The following is a 23,033-nucleotide window of genomic DNA, read 5'->3' on the forward strand; positions in this document are numbered from 1 at the left end:
ATATTATTTGTTGTCCTTCCTCGTGCAGGTTGTCGTATCGACGACTGTCAATGTGGACGGCCATGTCTTGGCTGTCTCTGACAACATGTTCGTACACAACAATTCCAAGCATGGGCGAAGGGCTCGCAGACTCGACCCTTCAGAAGGTACGCCTCCTTATCTGGAGAATGGTAGGCACATTTTTACATCTTATAATTTGCTACGCTCCTTTTTTCCTCTCTTACTTTTTTTCAGCCATCCTCCCATACTCCAAGTCACACACGTAGCTGCTTTCGTCTCTTTAGAATATGTGATTTTCTGATCACTTTTTATTTTTTACTTTGTCATTTTCTTTTTGCTTCCCTCATATCTGTTGTTATGTCTTGACCGGAAATAGAGTGCAAACCTAAATGCATTTATTATCTATCTGTCGACGATAATAATGATAATAATAATATAATTAATTAATTCAAAATAAAACCATACCACTTCCAGTCTCCTAATGCACCTACATTTGTCCTGAAAGCCAATTTGAAACATGATCAAATTGCTTAAGAATTTGACTGTGAGGTCAATTTCCTGTCATTGGGTTCTGCAGATTTAGCTGTGAGAGAGCTGAAACAAGGGAAAGAAGGAGAAAAGAAAGAGCAGGGAGGGAAGAGTGGGTTGAGGGTGTGTGTGTGTGTGTGTGTGTGTGTGTGTGTGTGTTGGGGGAACTATGAGAAAAACAGAACTTACTGTTTTTCTTCCAACTGATTCCATATGATAGACTGATTGCCTGCTCAGCCAAAAGAGAGAGAAGAGGGACCACCAAACCATGGGAAATCCAAAAAGTAAAATGCACTAAACATAACCTCGTGACCTTTATGGTCTCCACTTGCAGATGGGAGCACACCCGACTGAGAGAATGTGAGAGAAAAAAAAGTGAACAGACTTGGGCCAATTGTGCAAATTGCTTATCTTCACATTTCAAGAGCCAATTATGGCTGGGCAAACAGTTTATATACACCACTGACTGAAACAAGCTTCTCTACACATTAATGGGCATTAATGGTTCTATCACCAAAAGCAAATGTAATGTTTAATACAACAACTACTAATAAAAAAAAGGACTAGACAATTAATATATCTCAGTGCACTCCAGTCCTAGTGGGGGGAAAAAAGCTAATCTATTTGTTTTTGTCTTTATTAATGACTCCTCTACTGGAGAACAAAATCAAATAATTAAAGTCCTGCCCGGAGCACCAAAGTCATTATGTTCACTGACGTTCTGTTTGTGTGTTTCACGTTTATGACACGATAGGTGTGGATCGCCTAGCAACCAGTTTCTTAATGAGGAGAGCAATTAAAGAGGTTGAGCCCTCGCCTCCATGTTCCCCAACTCCTATGGGACCCCTGTGCTGTGTGTGTGTGTGTGTGTGTGTGCGTGTTTGTGTGTGTGTTTGCGTGCATGTGCACACGCGTAGATCTGTGTGCTTGTGTTCTTTACAGGTTACTCCAACAAATCCTTTATTCCTCTCCTCACGACACTCTTCAAAGCACAAGAGTGACACCCTGTAAAGCAAAAAAGGAGGCTATTGTCAACTGCACAGTTGAACATGTCTTTGTGAAATAACTTTGATAAAAAAATTAAAAAAAAAATCTTCCCTTTGCTTAACCAAGTGTGCTTCCCCCCCGATGCCTCAGAGGTTGAGATGTATAATGCACCAATTTAACGTGCACCGACAATCATCACTCGCTTTGTTTGTGTCGCATGAGAAAACGAGAGGTGGTCATAAAATGTAATTCTACCCGTGTCTTCCATAGTGCTCCGACAACTCACGGGGAGACAGTAAGCGTGCTTTAAATTAGCAACACATTCTTCTCCTGGAGTTCACTGGGCAAGAAGCCTGAGATATGTTGTTGGCTGAGTGACTGACTGTGCGTTAGGGTCCTGAGAAGCATCCCTTAGCTCTGGCTGCACTTGCATCATCTGCCTCACATTGATCAAGAGGTGCTGCCCCCTATTGGCCTGTACGGGGAACAGCTTGTGGGTGACAGACTGCGTCTCACCATGTGACATTTTTTGTTCACTTGAGTGTATTGTCACATAACAAGCATTTAATGAATTCAAACACGAATGTGCTTTGTGACTGCCTGTCACTCAAACGTGTGCATATTCTGGCTTATAAGTTCATAAATGCGACGCAAATAGTCTTTTCACACTCACGTACACACACGCACAATGTCGTGTCCAGCACATTAACAGCACGGCAACGAACACAGGATCTCACACTCACTCTCTCTCAAATACACACACACACACAGACACACACACACACGTTCCATAGCTCAGTTCTACCATTACGGAGCACCAGACAATATAGGAGACTCAGAATAGAGCCTGCAGCGCCTGCCTCATTTGCATGCCAAGTGGCTGTAATGCTGTTAGGGTTTATGCAATAAAGACAAGTGAATCCAGACTGCTGGGCCTAAGAGGAAGAAACAGAGGGAGAAAAGAATGGGGGGAAAGGAGAGGAGGAAAGGAGAAAGAGAAGGAGAGAGCATGAGAGAGGGGTTGAGAGTGGGCGAGAGGCTGAGAGAGAGAGAGAGAGAGAGAGAGAGAGAGAGAGAGAGAGAGAGAGAGAGAGAGAGGCAGAGAGAGAGTCAAAGGGAACAGATGGCCCAGGGAGAGGTAAAAGGTATAATCCCATCAGCTGCACTATCAACCGACCATCTGGACATCCCACAGCACAATTACAACACATTTCAGCAGGCAGAACAAAGGACGGCTTCGCAGGGCCACATCAGACCTGTTTGAGTGTCACAATACTAGAGCCCAAACCTCCTCGGCTCAGATCTAGGATCAGGCTTGACATCCTTTACGGCTAACCCTAAACGGAGAGGAAAAGACCGGGACAAGAGACGGATCGTGAAATAAAGTCAAGCGTCCGAACGGAATATGATTAAAAACATTTTTTTTTTTTTTTTTAAAAGAAAAATCCAAACAAACAGACTCATGAATTCAGATCGAGTTAATTTCCTGTACCGTAGCTCAAAAGTTTGCATACATTTTGTGATGTAATACTCAGATCAGCAGGCCATCTCTTTGCATCCTCATCGGTCCACTCTTCATGATGCCTATCATCTGCTGAGGGGGCATTGTGTGTGTCTGTCATCAGATCGCCTGCACTGACTGTGTAATCCACTTTGCCACGGTCCCCATTCAGCACATGCTCCCCTCTCTGTCTGTGCATTGAGACATATGCAAATTTTTAGGCGGAGGGGTAGAAGGCTTAGGGTCTCAGTCACTGTCTTTCCTTGGGTCCGTCTGTGTGTGGGAGAGGGCACTGGGATTTCAGAGGTGGTGCATCTGTGTTTGTGTGTACGTGTGCACATGATTGTGTATGTCTGTCGTGGGTTCCAGGCTGCAGCTGCCCCCTAATAGTCACAGTCACCATCAGGTCCGGTCTTTGCCTCCTCCTCCTTCGCGCCTCCCCTTCACATCCCCAAAGTCAATTTGTTTACAGTAATTTTGAAGGGTGAATTATTTGCTGTAATCGTCCGCACTGATGAAGGTCAGGCCCTCAGAGGGGGCCCAGCATGCCCATGGAGGGTTGGTCCTCTTTCAGACGCTCTGCTTCGCAATTAAGGAAAGCAAATGTCACTCCTCCAGGCCTCACAAATGAAAATCTGTACGAGGTGATTAGCATGAAGTCAACAGCGCCTGTTAAAGTCAGATTCCCTGTAGTACCAATGTATGTGTGTGCACTTTATGGGCAGGGAGAGAGAGCAAACATGACCTGAACAGGCCCAACAGCAAGGCAAACAAAGGGAGATGTCTTGTCTGAGGTGATCCATACAACAAGGGCCGACTGTGATTTACTTACTGGATGGAAAGGATAATAGAGGTTTAGAACTGAGCCTGCGAAGAAAAGAAAAAAAGGAACTTGTGCAATAGTTGCTCACATTCTGAGCAGCAGGAAGGAAATAAAAGCACACACTATTCATTGTGTATTAAAGGATATTGATGGAAATAGATTAAATTTGATATTACTATTTTATGGATAGCTGTCTTGCTATTTCTGTTGTAAACACGGTGTTGTGCTGAACATACACATATTAAGGTAATGCATCAAATGACAGTGAATGTGAGGCACCAGATCACTCAAATTAGATTATAATAACAACCCAGACTGTTGATGAATGGCAGAGCGATGTTGCAGAAGTCATTCCAGATGAAAAGCATTGTAATAAACAATATGAAATAGATTGAATCGATCACAAAAACAAAGAAAAAAAAAGTTAATCTGAATAATTCATGAGCGCGTTTCACGTTATGAAACCTGAGACTCCACTCAGTGTTGCCTACACTGTACTGGGTATGCAGAACAAAGGTAATGAAATAAAATGAACCAGCAAAGCTTTAGCTTGTCATTTCCACTTTAACAGCCTGTATTCTTGACTCATTTAAGATGTGTTCAACTTTGAAATTTTACTGTACATGCGGGTGCCTGCTTAATCAATTCTGATAGCTACATTTGCCCTGACACATAATTTGCTACATCAAATCATTTTCCTGGCAAGCCCAGCGTTTAGCCTTTGTGAAGTGGACCATTTGAAGGGTCTGCTTAACTACACCACTCCAGCGCGCTGATAAATGATTTTGATTCTCAAGCCTTAAAGGACAAATCCATCATTTTTCTTTCTTTTTTTTTTTTATTCAGGGGCAATTTCCAATATATGTCATTGTGAGACAGACAAGGGGAGGGAGGGGTGCTGAATGTTGACGTGATGCACTAATATTTCTGTACGGGAAAAAGAGACGTGGATCGGAAGTGTTTAAGCCTAGGTGCTGAATTTGCTCTTCTCTTTGTCTTGGATAAGCAGCCACCCCGTGCATCAAGGCGATCAGCCCCAGCGAGGGATGGACCACTGGGGGAGCCACTGTCATCATCATCGGGGACAACTTCTTCGATGGCCTACAAGTTGTGTTCGGCACTATGCTTGTATGGAGTGAGGTAAGATGTCATGACGTGTCTGTCTCTTATTAATTTGACTGCATTTCAGCCAGAGGAAGGAGGATTTTAATTCTAAAAAAAAAAAAAAAAAAATGTCAAAAACCTCCTTTACAGCATTTCAGACTTTTTACTTTTTTGCTGCAGAGGGGCTCATTATTTTTCTCTTTTCCTCCCTAATCCAGCTGATAACTCCCCACGCCATCCGTGTCCAGACTCCACCTCGGCACATCCCTGGCGTTGTGGAAGTCACGCTTTCCTACAAGTCCAAGCAGTTCTGCAAAGGTGCACCTGGGAGATTTGTGTATACCGGTGAGTCAAAAACCTTTACTTCTCTCTCTTTTTTTTCCAGAGGCCTGTTTCAGCATCTGGATGGAGCCCTCAGCCCAGAGTCTAGGGCTCTCATAATGAACTAACTGGGACCCAGCTTGTTGAATGTAAAATATGTGAGATCTGACCTGTTAGTGAGAAGGTGTTTAACGGACAGGCTCCTGCGAGTGCAACTCGATCCCCCTCTGACCTTCTATCATACGAGAGTCCTGCCAAACTTGGTTAAATTCAAGCTGTTGAGCTGTCAGGATATGTCATTCTGCCAGTTACCTTTATTTATCATGTTGTGAGCCCAATAATGCTTTCTTTTAAGTGGCCGATTCGGCCAATAAGGCACCTTCGCAAATGTTGTATCGCGGTTTTCAAATGTCTCAGATCGGAGGGAACTCGCACGTGAAAAGTTATCCGGGGAGAGGAATGGAAGCTCTGATAGGGGTGAACGCCGGAGTGAACGTGTGTGTGTCGCACTGTAACTAAAGGAACCACCTATCTTTGCTAACAGACGGAAGTGGTGGTGTTATCTGTCATCATTGGTGAAGAGACTGAGGTTGGGGAGGTCAAAGCCTGTCTGACCTGGAAGCCTCTGTCTGTTCAAACTCTGATGGACAGAATGAAATGTTGTGGGGGGGTGGAGGGGGCGTCAAAGCCCTCTCACTTCCCCCCAGCCAGTACCCCCAGTCCTCTAGCACAGCCCTGGCCTTGAGCACGGCAGAATTGCAAAGTGGGGGCTATCCCCCCTTACTCCCCCATCCAGATCCCTCCATCCTGGGGCAGCTGTTTCTCATCAAGCCCCCCTCTCTTGTTCCCCAAACCTTCACCACCACCAACCCCAGCGATCCGTCCCCTTCTCCTCCATCCGTGCAGTCTGGCCCGGCTCTCCTGCGTTTAACCTCCCTAGCAGGAGCAGAGCAGAGGCCAACAAGGCACCGGGATAATGAAACAGGAGTACAGCGCGCCTTCACTCATGTATGTGTGCCTTTTGCGAGGGAGTAAGTGGGATGGAGAAGCTCCGTGCGCGTGCATGTGTGCCTGTGTGTTCATGTGTTACTGCACAGCCTCAAGAAGGTGTATAAGTTAAGACATTAATGGCTTCTATAGCACCCTGGTGAAAGGGCCAGGTCCCTTAAGAACAGACCCCATTAGTCACAGAGGCTAAGCGGATTGGGATGATTACCATCAGGTTTTACTGGGGAAACGTGTTCCTTTCTCTCTATCTTTGTTGACCCCCGCTTCCCCCCCCATTCTTACTCTGTCTTCCTTGAGTTCCTACTCACTTCCAGTTAGTATAAAGATACAATTACCCCTAGAGGCAATGGTGGTACAATTGATTAGAGAGGTGAATTGAAAGAGAAAGTCACCAATAGACAGGTCCGGCTTCTATGCTCTGCTGGTCCCGATGTGCCTCACCTTCATTGTGCAAGGGTTGATGCTAAGGAGACTGAAGAAGAGACGCGTAAAAAAAAAAAAAAAACGTCCAAAGTATCATGGATTCCATATGCTCGTAAAATGCTCGGCGAAAGGATGTTACAAATTTATTACAGAATTTAAACTTCGAAGGCCGACTAGACTGCGTTCTTGAAAATGGAGCATTCGAGCAGGTGTTTTTGAGTGAAAGATCTCATTTAATTTTTTTTCTTTGAGAACGCAAAAGACCTTGATTAACTCAAGTGACCCGGAATAACAATAGAATATTAAACCGGATTCAAAATGCATTTTGTAACTAAGAACTCTGCTGTCACAAAGAGGAGCAACATATTAATAGCAAAGGTCTAGTTGTCCAACTGTATGGTTTGATAACTTGACCACAATTTAGTGACTTGAGGAGTGCCCCTCCTTTTTTTTTTCCTAATGTGTACTCTTTTTGTACCGCCACCCTAATTGTGGAGATTTAACTCGCTCAATTTAAGAAATTATCACAAATTACCGAGAGTCAACAGAGAGGAGACTGAAGTCAATTTGAATAGCAGAGGGACACGTCCTCACTCTAGTTCCTACCCTGGAATGACTCCAAAACTCACAGTCCACGTTTAAAATTGAGCATTCTGTAGTTCATGTCAAAAAATCCTTTTGCCGTTGATTATTGAATTTTAAGGCCACTAACATACACAAAAACGTACCATATACATTTTCAGTGGGCAGAAGTCTACTGACTGCTCTGAGGTGTCAGTGCTTTAAATGCTGGATTTTAAAATGTAGAACATATGGGTTCTTTTCCACTCTGTACATTTCACATTATAGCAACTGCTGTACTTTAGAGTGTACACACACGTCCTCTGTCTAATCCATGTATTGGTGATCCATTGGTTGGTACGAGACTGGTAGAACCAACTGTCAGCAAGGTTGTAGAAAATCAAAAGGCGAAAGTCCGAGCTGCACCTGAGTCAATACTTTATTATACTTGGTCGGGCATACAAGGAGAACATGCCTGAGTGACCAGATTTATTAAAGAAAAGAAACAAAACAAACCAACAACTCAATTTTCAGCCTAATTTGCAGCATTGTAACCTTTTTTTATGGTGTAGTTACAGTCCTACATCAAAGACTAAATCATAAATGAAAAACTGGACCAAACGATTTATCCAATTTAATCTCCTAATTGCATAAGAGCTTTTGGTTTTCTATCTTGGCCAAGTTTCCATGAGGGTTCCCCTCCAGGGGCAGCGATGCAGGCCCATGGTAATATGGTTCTGCAAGCAGTCCTAACACACTCAGCCTCTATTTATCCTAATCAGTGACATCCACATAACCAGGATTGCTTAAAATGAACCCCTTCCGCGCCCCAGAAAACGCACATTTACCAAGACCCCATTTGTCATGGGTAAATTGAGGGTCAGTAAACTTCGCCTGTATCCTCCAGTGGGGATCCAGGACATGCATCATAACGTTAGGAGAGAATGATTGGCGAAGGCGAGCTGTCACACATTTGTCAGGGGGAAGGGAACATTATTTGCTAATTTCCCGAGCTGGGCACTGACAGGGTGCTTCGTCTTCAGACCTTTGGTGACCAGCATGGCTTCTCAGCTATTAGTACAAGTCAAGTGTTTTTTTTCCCTTTTTATCCTCTCCTCCTCCCCCGTACTGTAAAGCAGCAGTAATAAGAGCCATTTGTCCGAACTTGCGAGATCGCGGCGCACCAGGTGAAGGATTTTGGACGATGAGATGCCCCCTTACAGCGAGCTGCTCTTGCCAGGGTTTAGTTGTGGCCAGACAGCCTTGAGGGCTGATGGATCACAAACTTTCCGCGTCAAGGTGATGCTATCGACTCCACTGCACCAAAATCTGACAAAATGGGTATGAGCCAGTCATTCATCAACATAAGGACAAAAGGGTCATGTGTGATTCACTCAATAGAGGTGGAGATCAAGAAATGTCAACGCTGTAAGGAATGGAAGAGGAAGGGGAGAAGTAAGACCCCTGCTTTCTGTGAAGATTAAAGTGAATTTTCTTGTCTATAGTAATAAATGTAGAGAAAATGATTCCAATACCATACACAAAATGTCCATCCAAACTAAATCTTAAATCCTTTGGTGCAGGAAATGAGAGATAAATGTAGATACAGAGTGATATCTTGCTCCGCAGCCTCAAATTAAACACTTCCTGTTCTGCTCTTAGAAAGAGGGACAATATGTTTTGTGATCTTGGACCCTCCTCTCAAAAAAAAAGTTACTTAAACAAACACAAGACTTTATCAGGGCGCAGATAGCAGCTTTTGCTGTTCGGTCTGTGAATCGGGCCTATCCTTATGTCCTCTCCGCCCTGCCGTCACTTTGAAGTCACAGACTCAGAAGCTGATCAGATGGAGAACTTCCTTTTCATTTCCTGTCCTAAAGGGTTGGGCTTGGTGCACCATCGGATGCTGGTCAGCGCCGGGGTGTGGCCTGCTGCTAAGATATGCTATAATCAAAGGCGCTCATGGAGGCATGTAAACAGATCATCATTAGAGGTGAACGCCGGCCTTCGTAAAAGCGGTGTATATTCGATACAAATTTCTCATATACGGCATTTCTGATGGAGGATAAGCGTTGATACATTTTTAATTAGGGTGAAATAGATATTTTAAAATGTCATGGTCATGCTCAAGCGGGTTGTAACCAGTCGGTGTAAATTTTTTTAGCATGTGTCAAAACATGTTATCCAAATACCTGCCTGTCTCATTACAACTCTGGTATTTAGCACGAGCTCAATCGGAGTGGAATGGCATCCTCGTTGCAAAGTTAGATGGGTTTTGTTTGAAGGCCTTGTGAGCTTGTGTGGCGCGCGACAAGGTTCCACAGAGGAAGGGTCTGGTGTCCAATTAGAGGTCTGACGTGACACGTGCTCGAACACCCCCACTGTCAGACAGCTTGTCAGGTAGGCTTTGCGAGGCACACTGTGGCATTATTCCAGAGCGTGTTATCAGCAAGTGACCTGTGAAATTGAGCACCGGGAAATTGATTGAAATAAGTACTTGCAGTTGAGCCTGTATTTCCCCTTCGTACATATCTCTGTGAAATGTATCGCAGGTTTATTTCAAGATGAAATAAATAGAAAAAAAAAAAAAAATTGAAATAATGTGTGCGTGTTCTTCCTCCACAATAAAGATGGTTCCCATTGATTCATTTTTAATTGGACTCACTTTTTGCACCCCCCCTCCCCGTCCTCCCTCGTGCTGTTAGAGGTGTGTTTTGTAATGCTTCTTAAAATGGATTGTCCTCAGCAAGTCACAGCATCAGTCCTCTGCCACAGGAAAGATAGACAGAGCAGGGAGGGGGGGCTCTTGACAGACGAGGATCTTTCCCATCCTCCTCCTCCTCCTCTTTTTCTTCACCTCCTCCTCTTGCCCCATTTTCAACATGATCCACACCCAACGGGCTTTAAAAGAACTCCACCTCTCATTTCTCCCTCCTCTATTCCTCCTCCATTGCCGCATTTTGATTGAAATTCATCTGCGAGTTTATTGAGAAATGAATGAGGGAGGCAGCGTGGTATTGACTTTGGGAGGAAAACACAACTCATCTTGAATGAGGGGGAAAACGCGGTCGTAATTTAGCCGTCATCGATCCGCTCTCCGTCCATGTATTGATCTTCATTTTACAATATTAATTTGCGCTTGCAATCAGCTGTGAAGGGAACCCATTTGATTTCTGTTGGCCGGTAATGTGTGAAAGACCAGCGTTGTCCTTAGAGAAGTGGCACACATATTTTAGATGTCATTTAAGGGGATTGAACAGGTGTCTTTGGCCTTTCTAATAATACCACCCTTATGAAAGTCTGAAATTATGGATGTGCAATCTGTAACGTTGCTCCTTTTAACGGTGTTAATTACATTTTATCTGTTGCAGGAGAAATATCTGTTGGAGACTGTAACTGTCTAGGTATTTTCATCTGTATTGGCTCAAAGTTCATGAAATTTCAATGAACATTGATCTGTCTCCATTGATTTATCTTAACTGCAGATCTTTGAAATTTTAATTTCCTGTTCATCTTGAGACTGCTGGAGATGGAATCACTCAGTGATAACTGGCCGCAGTGGATGGAGATTATATGGTCAGTGTTAAAACAGATGAGGTTTGCTTTGCATTGGTTTGCTGTGAAAATTCAGATTTGGCGTGGCGTGGTTTCTCCTTTTTTTTATTTTCTTTTTTTGATAACGACCTTTAAATCTGCATGCATGTTTTTTTTTTCTTTCCTCTCAACACCAGGATTTAATGAGGAGCTGCGGCATGAATGACTTTTATGAACAATACTTAAATTGAACTCCTCACAGCAACTCTTAAGATGCAAAGCAGTCTTTCCGAATCTCTTGTAAACTCCGCTGAACACCGGCTAGATGGGGCCCCGATGCGTGTGGTGCTGCTTTTCTGAGCCGCATCCATCTAACTGACTGCAGGTGCCTAGAAGGCTTCAGTTGTACGGTTTGACAAGTCACAAATGCAATAACACTTGAATGAACTTCTGCCTGTGCTGTTTATCTGTCTCCCCCCTTCCAACTCCCACTCCACCTCTAATTTGTGTTAAGGGGAAAGAAAAAAATAACTGCTCAATGGTGTAGGAGGAGTGGAGATAAGCTCGAAGCAGTTAAGTATAATTAGCGAAAGTAATAGCTGGCAAATGGCAACAAGGCTAGGTTTTTATCTCCAAGAAAGATAGAGTTATCGTAATAAGCTGTAATGGCTGGCAGGAATGCTAGTATTCTGTGCAAGACTCCATTCAGGCTCATCGACTTAACAAGGAACAATTTCCCTTAAATTTACTGCTTTGCTCAAACATTTCCCATTGTTTATACCCTTATACTGTAAGTCAATACAATTGTTCAATCCACTTGCATATGCACTGATGGCACATAGTGGTGTATTGCAATGTAAGCACTTCTGGCTGCCAACATCGGCCATGTTACACTGTTTCTGTGAAGCTGTTACTCATGTCCTATTTCTAGAGAACATGGAGAAGGAGCGGCAGACCCCACTCAGATGCCATGTACACTCTATCCACTTTACATTTTAACTAAAGTGGATAGATCGAGGCGGCTAAAGGAGCGCTCTGAGAAAATGTGATGGTGGCATGAAAGGATGAGATTAAGGCATCAGATCAAAACAAGATCGGGAAGTGCACATTCCACTGAGAGGAATTCCACTGAAGCCTGGCCACAAAGGCCTGCGCGCATGCGTGATATTCAAAATCGGGGATGATATGGTCACAGCTGCAGAAGGAGTCATGCATTCCATTTGTTCACATTTTGAAACATGATCATTTACTCTCAAGGGTGACAAATTTACTGAAATGTTCCTAAAACTTTTTTTTTCCTTCGATAATAGCGGTGCGTGTGCGTATTTGATATATATACATATATATTCAAATAATCCCTGAAGTTAAAGCTCGACAATACCAATGAACAATCAAATCTGTCATATTTGTCACGAGAGGCAAAAGGAATAAGGGATTGAATTGGCTGAAACCTGTCTACCTTAGAGCGGAAGAGGAGAAAAAAAAATGAAATTCTATTAGTACATTATGTTCCCTCTGCACCCCATACCCTCCCATGTTCATCTCTTCTGCAAGGTATTCAAATGCCCTGCCTTACCTCCCCGTGTCTCTTTTTCTCTAATTATCCATGAGGTCAGTAAGCAAAATGGGGAAGAAGCCAGGAGATCAATACAAATTATCCCTGAGCAAACCAGTGCTGACAGTTTGAATTGCAGCATATGTTTACCCAAAATCAGGCAATTTATCTTAATATCAGGCGAGTAATGCAGCAGGGGTGAGAGGTCACACAATCTCTCCACCTCATAATTACCCGCCTCTAAAACAGGAAAGTGGTATTGATTGGCCGCAGGCCGGGAAGCGGGCGTGACTGGAACGTGCCAGCGACCCCCCCCCCCCCCCCCACCAACACCACACACACACACACACACACACACACACACACACATACCACCACCACCACCAACCGCGCCCCTATCATACCTCCCTCCTTTCCTCCACCCTCTTCAGTCCCTCCTCCCTTTGGCTAGACTCCCCACCCAGGGCAGGATTTATGGGATGTGTGTGGAGGGTTTCATGTTTCCTTGCGATGGCTGAGAACCCATATAGAAGGTGGGGGATAAGCAGGGGTGGGGTACGCCGCATGCCTCTTCCACATCCTCCCCTTTGACCGTATTGTGATGGAAGGATGAAGAAAATGGGCCTAATTTCGTTCATGCGAGACTATCGCTGTTCTATATTTGCATTTTGGAAGAGACTAAAGTTGATGACAGAATGAGAGGATAGACCAAAATTAAATACCAGGGAATTAAAAAAAATCAGGCTTAGAGGCTGAATTAATGGGAGAGAGGCTGCTGTCAATACGGTGTGGTAAAGGGAAAAGTAAAAGAAGCTGGCCCCCATGATTCTTGTAAAAACTCGGCAGATGAAAGAAAATCTTTGCTGGAAAATGGTTGTGGAGAAGTGCGATGAATACACAGGTAACACATTTATTTCCCAGACTGTATATGTGTGCTCAGTATATATCATGAGCAGCTCTTACAGGATTATTGACATTGTCTGTCTGCAGCAGTGTACATGCTATGACTACAAAACTGTCAACTCATCAACTGACAGCACCGTTTAGCGCTAATGCAAGTCTCCATCAGCTGTCAAAAGCATTTGCATGAAATCAATAGCAGATGGTGGTCTATGTCACCAATTTCATTACGCCAGGGTTGTTACAAAGATCATCTCCATGATAGATGAGTTGGCGACATGTCGACATGTGGAGATCATGCCTGACGCTTGAACTGTAGAACATTAAGCCATTAAACCCAGGCACATCTATATGCTTTTTCTCGAAGATAAATAAACTTATTTCGAGCATACTGAGGAAGTGTTACACTGTATATCACCTGCAAATCCTTGAAAAACAAACAAGCAAATAAATAATGTCAATTGTTTTAAGGCCACAGCATATGCGTCCCTCTAAATCACATTGCTCTTATGCTGTCATCTACAGTAGGGCATCATTATCATTGGAAAGACACATCAAATGGAACAACTCTTCCAACCTAGGCCTTGTCCTGTACTGTACTGTATGTCTCTCCGGCTGTGTTCCCAGCATGCCTGGTGGGTTGTGTAGGCCCCAGCTGAGGCAGAGGACAGGAGAGCGTGATGTATCACCCTGAGAGAGCCCACTGACAGCCTCTGATGATGGATGGCCTGATTATGGAGTGCTTTTTACACATACACAATTTACATCACACTGAGCACTGGGGTCTGGCAGGGCGGCTATGCACATTCACTCCTTCGACCGGGAACGTGCACTTGCACAGACGTGGACTTATACACATACATATAACACGCGTGTGCATATACACATGTATAGGACAACCAGAGCGCATGGATAAGAAAGGGGTTGGAAATAACAAAAGAAAGGGGCATATTCCTCGCCGCAGCCTTGTCATGTACAATCAATAGGGCAGATCAATCCTTTATTAAGGAGAAGGATGGCATTCCCCCACGTTGCGAGGTAGACCTTTGTCATTTTGGAATGCATGATGACATGTCATATCAGATTTCCTGTAGTGTATGTTGTGGCATTGGGTTTACTCAGGTGTGCCAAGCCAATAGGGCTGAATACTCATGTATTTGTAAGCAAGATCCTTGTATTGATTAGTACCCTGCATTGTCCATGCTTGAGCAAATAATTGCTCCATTTGATCATGGTCGAGTCGGCAATTACAGTATTCAGGTTTTCACAAGTGGCGCACGTGTTTGATTTAGGATATTAGTGTAAGCACATTTGGACCGTCTGTATGCGTGAGTGGGTTTACTGTGTATCCAAAGGATGTGCGAGCATGGTTACAGGAGTACTTACACGAGGACGACTAAAAGATAAAGGGACATAAATGTTCATTTTCCTGCCGTACCTCCCTGGCTTGTGCTTCGCTCCCCCTGTGGTGGCGGCTGCCTGCGTGTGTGTGTGTGTGTGTGTGTGTGTGTGTGTGTGCGCGCGTGTGTGTGTGTGTGTGTGTGGGATTGACGTTCGCCTGCTTTCACTTTCGCTGGTGTTCAGCAGGTTTAGCGAGCTGTGCGGTGTTAATGCTGAAATTACATGCTGAGTAATGAGTGATGGGCCAAATTACAGGCTGAACAATGAATAGAGGCAGGCAGTTCTTATTAGTCTCCATAGAAAGCCATTGATTTATGAAGCGCCTTGCTCGGCGGAGTTACTCTCCTGAAAATGATATCTACATTGAGAAGTGATGTTCTCTATTAAGTCGTTCCTTCCCCCTTTACACCGCTGTCCTCCTTTCCTGCCCTCCTCCCCTCCCTCTCTCCCCGGCGCTCCCTCCCTCACCTAGTGCTGCCTATGAGTGTACACATGATTGTTTAGAATCAGGCGGAGCTGTAAGGAAACCTTCAATTACCCATTAGGACTGTCAGACATAAAACGCCCTGCTCTCACCAAAGTCTGGGTTATGATTCATTTACTTTGTGCCTCTGATTCATCACCCAATATGCCTCGTGCCCCAGATTACTATTTGAGGGGTGGGAAAGATTAATGGCTCCATGGGATCTACCGCTGTATTTCACAGGACCTCTGTTGCGGTACAGTTGATGCAGAAGGTTGAAATGACAGCAGCTTATACTAGATCAATGTGTGGACAGCCTTTCACAGATTATTAAAGCTCTGTTAGATTAAAAGATCCCTGCTATGTAGTTTGCTGTAGTCAATATTCTCAAGCAGATAAAAAGGGGGAGGGTCCCTCTGATGGATTCTCACACTGATGTAGGTCATCATGGCTGTTAATGGAATAACACTTGGTGACACAAGTGTCAGAAGAACCCTTGTCATTTTCTAACGCTTACCCCCGTGGAGCTGCTAATGTTTTATGAAACATTGTTTCACCCAAGAGGTTTCTTTGAAATTAGACATTCTGAAATGACTTCTGTAATGTAAACTCGAACGGATTTCTCAATTAGTTTTCTTCCTCTCACTTGCGAAAAATTAGCACTGAAATTCGACGTTTGTCTCTCCTGTCTTGCAGCCCTGAATGAGCCTACCATCGACTACGGTTTCCAGAGGCTGCAGAAGGTCATCCCCAGACACCCCGGTGACCCTGAAAGGTTACCGAAGGTCAGTGCGGTTTCTTTGCGGCGCGGAACAGCACGAGAGCAGCAGCTAGACGGAGCTTTTTCCGTCTTGTAATGACTTCATAGGCTGAATGTGACAAATAAACAAAACAACATTACCATCAATGTAGAGCACTCTAAACCCTAACAGCTTTGCTTCACATATGTGGCTTACCCACTAACCAGCGTGGTAATTGTATTGGTTTTGTGTGAGGAGAGAGGCGTAAACTCTCTGTGTGGTAAAATAGCTCAATCAGGCGTTTTCCTCTCCAGTAGTCTGTGGAGATGGTAATCTGGTCAGAAACGACGTCTGCACCCTCATTACCCCACTCATGTTTTCCTTTCATTTTCTGCAGCTCGATTTGGTTTAATCTTTTGTTTACAGAACCCTGTGCCGTAAACCCCCTAGTCTTACTGCAGCTAATAGACAAAGACTGCATGTTATTACGCGCTGGCTTTTCTTATTGTTTTCTTGCCAACCTGGGTGAAGGGTTTTAAAAGCCACAATAGTTTTAGATACACCAGCGTGGTGCATACACACTGATGAAGCTGAACGTTCACTTGTAAGGTGCACGTTTTCCTCTTTTTTTTTTTCTTTCATATTCCTTCCGTGCAGAGACTCTTTGATTCTTTTACTCACTCTGTTTCCTTTGATTCCCTCACATGTTCCGTTTCCTATTGATAAAATCTATCTCCGTGTTTTCACTAATTGCGACCCTGCCAGTAACCGTTTTGGCGACTGACGTTCCAGATGTGTCAAGTGTAATAATATGACTGATTAGTACATTCAAACCCCTCAGCATGTACTGAAGTGGTGGCCACCTCAGAGTTTTAATAATACTGTAAAACCTTTAAAGACCTTATCTATTAAATCCCAGCATGGAACATAGCAATATCATTAACGTCCAACGGACAATTTAATAAAGAACAGACTGTGTGGTGGCTATAGATGTTTGACCAAGGCAATGTGGGGAAATAGAACATCACAGCTAGTCTTTGGTTCAGTATATGAAGTGTTTCAATTAAACTTGGTCCCCGTGGAGACAGGAAACAACACCCAGGCATGAAATGTTACTCTAATTTTAACTGTAAACTTAACACCGAATGGTAGAGTACACTTCCATTAATATCCACAACACTTTCCCCCTTTCCCTTTCAGTTTTATAAAGTCTTTGCGGAATCCAAAGCTCCGGAAAAAAAGACAAAACCATTGCTAAGCACTGCTTTATTATAGAGAGGCCATACTTCTTTCCCTGAATGCAAAGTGTTGTGGGCTATGAGACAGTTGTTGACACTGGACCCAAGATTAGTTTCCTGAGTGTGCGCACACTTAATATAGCATGGTCTCCCAACCTTTGCATGAAACAATCACATAGTGAGATGAAACCCTGCACTTCCAATAAACAACATAAATATTTGATTTGCTCTCTAATGGACCCAAATATGGGGTTCAGGGGGCATGTAAATGATCCCACCATGTGATTCGTCATTGTTAAGCTTGCCATCTGAGGGTCAGCTCTCGGGGTCAAAAGCACATTCCCAATAAAACAGCCCGAGGCACGCCGAGGCTCGCATGTACATTTGGAATGAGAACAGAAACAGCATATAGAGAGCAGCCATTACAGGGTGCAGGTGAGGTAGAGAAACTCTATAAAAAGAAGATAAAGCTGGAGGACGCGCAGTGTGCATTAGCAGAAAGGCAAATCGACACCAGGCCCACTCACTGCCTTTACCCCCCTCCCGTGACTTCACCCTCCAGTTGATAATATTACTGCGCTATTGATTTCCACCAGCCTTCTCCCTGGGACCAGTAAGACACGTGGTAATTGTAAGGAGACAGAAAGCCAATATGGGAGTGCTCATGGATAGCAAGGGATGCACGCTAATATTGTTGCTACACAGAGAAAAAAAAAGGGGGGGAAGATGCCTCTGATTGAAGTTTACCTCGTAATTCTAAGACAACATCGTAGATGACAGTCTGACCCTGTGGGAGGAGTGGAGATATAAAAATTCAATGCAAAGTCCAGGGTGAATATGAAAGTAATAAGTGTGAGCAGTCAAGTGATGAGAAAGGAGATTGGTTTGCGGGCATCGCGTTAAGTGAACAGAGACTTTGGAATTCACCCTCCTTTTTAAGATCTTGTTATAAAACAATTTTCTATTCATAATATAAAAAAGACAATTTATAATACCATTTTGTGCCCTCTGGCAGTTATGGACAAATAGACTGGATATCACATTATATCACACTCAATTTCTCTCTTCTGTAACAAATTAGATTCATTATGAAATTAAAAGTGGAAACTCAATATTGTTTTATTATTAAGCTGATTGCTTTGGATTCTTTTCTTTCCTCCCAAAATGAGCATAAGCCCATTCTTTCCCAATTCTTTGTGTAATCCACAAGGAGAAAATATTACAAATGTGTTCATGTCAAGCAATTACCCATGTATTTAAATGAATCTCTCTTCCTGTGCTCTTTGAAGTACCTTCATCTAATGGCCCTATGCTTCTAAATGCATTCATTACCTCAGGCTAGAGCTAACAGAGTAATTGCCTTACAGTTTTATAATGGCATTAGCACTCCAAGCTACATAACCTAGGCCCTCTTTTATTAACTGTGATAATATAAATACAACATCCATGTTAATCTACTGCTCCAAGAATCACATTTGGACTGTTTTAAGCCAGATCTCCTCTTATTATTAGGTATTTTAATAACGCTCCCTGGCTTCCTTTCATTTTTGTTCCCAGCAATAAGAAAGCGGGGAAAAAAAAAGAAAAGAAGAAAAAAAAAAAAGATACTGCTTTTAAAATCTTCGGTGATCTGTCATCTGAGCAGCTCCATTTAAACAGTTGTTGAACAGGAGACCTTTATGCAAAGCGAGGCAAAGAATAGCAGAAATTGGTCACGCATTTGTCACAGAACAAAAGAAATAATTTGAGGCCTCTAATTGTTTCAATTTAACATGGCATGTTCTGATATGTCTCCATGACAAGAAAGCCAATTACACTTATTCTGGAGTAGTATTCAGATTTACATGGAAATGCCCTCAGAACACTATTCCGTGTTAATCGTATTCACAGCATGAGCTGATACGCATGAAAGCATCTCGTCAGAAGCAAACAAACTTCTTCTTTGATTGGGTGCAGCACTTCTCATCATCTGCGGATATGACTAGGTTGCCACTTAAGCATAGCCTTGCGTCAGCTTGGTTAGTTAAGACACCACGCGGTAAACGACAGATTAAGGATGAGAGGCAATATCGTTTTCTCTCCTCCTTTTTCCAAGCTGTCCTTATGTCACTGCAGCAACGTGCCATATGGACAAGGAGGGAGAGGACGGTTTACAGAGAATGAAACATGACTTGTGAATGCGACAGTCTTAATTGCTTTAATTGTTGTTTAAAATTGAGAGCCATGTAGGAGATCTTGAAATATGATAGAATAGATTATTGGTAATTATTAACTGCAGACAAAAAGAAAGAAATCCACTTTATCTCACTCAGCAAGAGAGAGAGAAATCTGTTCTGCCTGATGAGAACACATCAAGACAGCTGGTCCTCTCATTTAGTCTACCTGCTTCACGACAACCATAATTCTTTATTTGTATGCAAACTAGATGCATGCAACGTTGAGCATACACACCAATTTCAGAGGTAAATGCCCATTCTAAGAGCCACCCATCCGGTAACTTGGGGTGGATTAAGCGATATGTTTCTATAAGAGAGCATGGCATATGCTGGAAGTGGCTTCTACAGTGATTCATCTTGATAAATCAAGGAGTGTGGTAGATATGCTCCTCAGGATGAAAGGAGCCGTACACACACTCCATACATACTACATACGCTATGCCTTGGAAATGCAGGCCAAATCTTGGAGGCCGCTGTTTGAAGGCACGAAGACTGTGTTTACATTCATTTACGGCAGCTGCCGTCTTAATCCCACACTGCTATTGCCAAGTGATGGAACACTTCAGACAAATTACCGAGGCCTGCAAAAGAAAACACTGCGAATGTGGGAAGAAAACAAGCGCCATCTGAGATGTTTCTGGTGACAGATTTGCATTGCTTTTAACCGGGGTTCTAACAGCACAGTCGACAAATCTCCGCTCTCCAGCAGGTGACAACAAGCGAACGTTTTCTAAAACACACGCAACATCCATGTCTGCAACTTGCCTTTGTCAGATTAAATGCACTCTAAAAGGACAAGAGGGTTTCCATAGAGCATACTGCCTCCTGTATTATAGAAAACAAAGAGAGCAGTCTGGTTACTTGAGAGGGATTTAATTGTAAGTGCCAAATTCAGGGAAGATAAAGACACAAAAACGGGCCAAACCCCACCTAGCTGAAAGCCCAAAACAGAGCGGGATGAACAGGATCTGAGGCCAACTCATTTTCAGTGTTAAGAGCCAAAGCAACACTGTTAATCCGCATTGTCAAGCGGGGGCAAGCATGCAGACATGGATAAGACCACATCCTGAGCATCCGTGTCCCCAAGGCACAAGCACCCAGCTCTTGCTGGATGGGAAGTCATTTGTGAAGTCCTTTGCAACAGCCAGTCAAAGAGGTTAATTGAAAAATTCCTTAATGTCATTACAACAGAACTAGATTAACCCAGAGCTAATTCACTTTATTGTTCTGAAGAGAGGGGACTCAGCATTGAACTCTGAAGCAAACATGAACCCCAGAATCAGGGGTGAGGTGTTGTTTTTAAAGGACTATGCCAGTTTAATTAAGATAGGGAACATTATTCACTGCTCTGCATGGTTGGAAGGAGCAAAGTAGAAGCACCATATAAACACAGCAATGGAGCCTCTTAAATCAGGATAACTTTTATTAAGGTAGTTGAATGTTTTCAAGGCTCACCAAAACCCGTAATGTTGTTTTGGATATCGGTACTACACAGACCGGCAGGGTCTGAATCGGGTTTCCATTTTAGAAATTAACTTTTCCCACTTTCCTCATCAGGAGGTGCTACTGAAGAGGGCGGCTGATCTCGTGGAAGCCCTGTATGGGATGCCCCACAACAATCAGGTCGGTACCCACACAGCCGCTTTAGTTACACCCGCCGTGTCCTTCAGGGTCGGGAACAGCTAAAAATTTCACCGACAGTCTCATCAAAGGGCATTTTTCACTAAAACGTAGGCTCCATGCATTGCGAGTTAACCGTATAGCCGTGATCCATACATCAGAGCAAAAGCGCTGCTATAAATAAGAAAAAAAAAAAAAAAAAACAACATAAATAAATAACAAAAAACCTCTGCCTTTTCTGCGCTTGTCAGGAGATCATTCTGAAGAGGGCAGCTGACATTGCCGAGGCCCTGTACAGCGTTCCCCGCAACCACAACCAGATCCCTTCTCTCGCTAACACAGCCTCCCACGGCATGATGGGAGTCAACTCCTTCAGCAGCCAGCTAGCAGTCAATGTGTCTGAGTCACAAGGGAATGACCAAGGTATGTGATTTAAGTTATGAATCCATAACTCCGTGGATTTCAGAAGTCTGGTCCGTGGATATGGAGGGTGTCTTGAGGGAATTCCGGGGTGGGGGGGTGGGGGGGATTCAGCCTTTTGAGAAATTCTTAAAATTTAACACTTTTTTTCCACTCATTAGAATAAGAAATGGATAGAAATGTTCTTTTTCAACATGTCTCTGACCCATCTACACCTACGACATGTGCAGTTAAATGTACAATTTACTGCATATATTATTGCTATTATTATTTTTTTAATTAATCTGTCATCTCCAGTGCGTGGGAATAAAAATGATCGCAGCCTTAAATTCTTGTTTGAATCTTATCCAGTTGGTGAACAGCTCCTCGGTAAATACTGAACGGCACAAAAGAAATGAACAAATGTTCTTTTTTCGTTCCTTGCTGTGTTTTCAGTGGGCTACAGCCGGAACACCAGCAGCGTGTCCCCCAGGGGCTACATTTCCAGCAGCACCCCACAGCAGTCGAGCTACAACACCGTCAGCAACAGCATGAATGGCTATGGCAATGCTGGTATGAACCTGGGAGTGCCAAGCTCCCCAGGGTTCCTCAACGGATCTTCTGCCAACTCCCCATATGGAAGTGAGTAGCTTGCCACTATTGCACGGCATAGTAGCACTAAATTGCTCCTGATTTAATTCCAGTTCGCGCGTTCATTTTCTCTTCAATGAATCACTGATGACAGCGTTACAGCATTATTGCTGGCGATAATATATTCATTCATGGCGGTTTGCTTGGTGTTATTTTTGCAAAACTCACACAGTTCACAGGACACGTGATTCTTTACTGTGTATTTTATTATATGCCATGTTAGCGTGTTTAACCGGACAAGACGTTTAAAGGTAGGGGCCTGTTTAAGTACTGATCATTTGCCCCCTCCCCACCCACCCCCGGCAGTAACACAACCCCAGCCTTACCTTAACTGCCCTCTCCCTCTCTAGCATTACTCACAGCACGTTCTCACTCTCACCCTCCCTCCTTCCCTCTCCCTCCCTATCGTCTCTGCAGTTAAACAAAAGAGCGCCTTTGCCCCTGTGGTCCGACCCCAGGCCTCCCCACCCCCATCCTGCACCAGCGCCAACGGCAACGGACTGCAAGGTGAGCCCCCCTCACCCCCTCATCCCTTCCCTACGGACTACTGGTCAGATACCGCTGCTCAGGCCTCTGTCCGGTTTGGTGAGGGATTAATCATTACAAATATATGCATTTTGACAGGCCAATTTACACCTTTCAGTTCACACACACACACACACACACACACTCACTCACTCACTCACTCACTCACTCACTCACTCACTCACTCACTAAATCACTCACGTCGATGTCTTTACACATCTATACAAGCAAACACGTGCACAAGTACATGATTGCCAGTGTCGTCTCACGTCTGTGCAAACACATGTGAACATACATCCTAGTTGCCCCCTCGTACAAATGATCCCGTCTGATGTCGCAGGAAAAGACCTTGCAAGAATTGTTTTAGTAATTATGTTTATTAGGTTTTGTGCGTGTGTCATGACCAACATGACTGCTTTGAAAACAAGCTTAGCCGTAGTGTGTGCCCCAAGATTAATAACATTGGGCTTAATGAAGTGGGAAATTAAAGTTCATCTTGCTACACGTTCATACTTATTAATACATGTTGTGCAGA

General features: G+C 43.7%; 1 protein-coding gene across 6 annotated transcripts in view; it reads left to right on the plus strand.

Moving 5' to 3' along the window:
* Positions 1–23,033, plus strand: part of LOC147236620 (transcription factor COE3) — a 66,838-nt gene that overhangs the window by 42,670 nt on the left and 1,135 nt on the right. The window contains exons 8-15 of one of the 6 annotated variants that reach the window (XM_086171641.1): positions 29–170; positions 4,846–4,979; positions 5,162–5,288; positions 15,806–15,894; positions 20,861–20,926; positions 21,175–21,346; positions 21,779–21,964; positions 22,391–22,480. In XM_086171641.1, the coding sequence (XP_086027767.1) occupies positions 29–170; positions 4,846–4,979; positions 5,162–5,288; positions 15,806–15,894; positions 20,861–20,926; positions 21,175–21,346; positions 21,779–21,964; positions 22,391–22,480 (1,006 nt within the window). Of the gene's footprint in view, positions 1–28; positions 171–4,845; positions 4,980–5,161; positions 5,289–15,805; positions 15,895–20,860; positions 20,927–21,174; positions 21,347–21,778; positions 21,965–22,390; positions 22,559–23,033 lie in introns of all 6 variants that reach the window. The other 5 variants (XM_086171650.1, XM_086171657.1, XM_086171616.1 and 2 more) reach the window with 5 other exon arrangements.

This window comes from Fistularia commersonii, chromosome 2 (genome assembly GCF_037954325.1).
Source record: "Fistularia commersonii isolate RoL2024-O1a breed Wild chromosome 2, RoL_Fcom_v1.0, whole genome shotgun sequence".
NCBI lineage: Eukaryota > Metazoa > Chordata > Actinopteri > Syngnathiformes > Fistulariidae > Fistularia > Fistularia commersonii.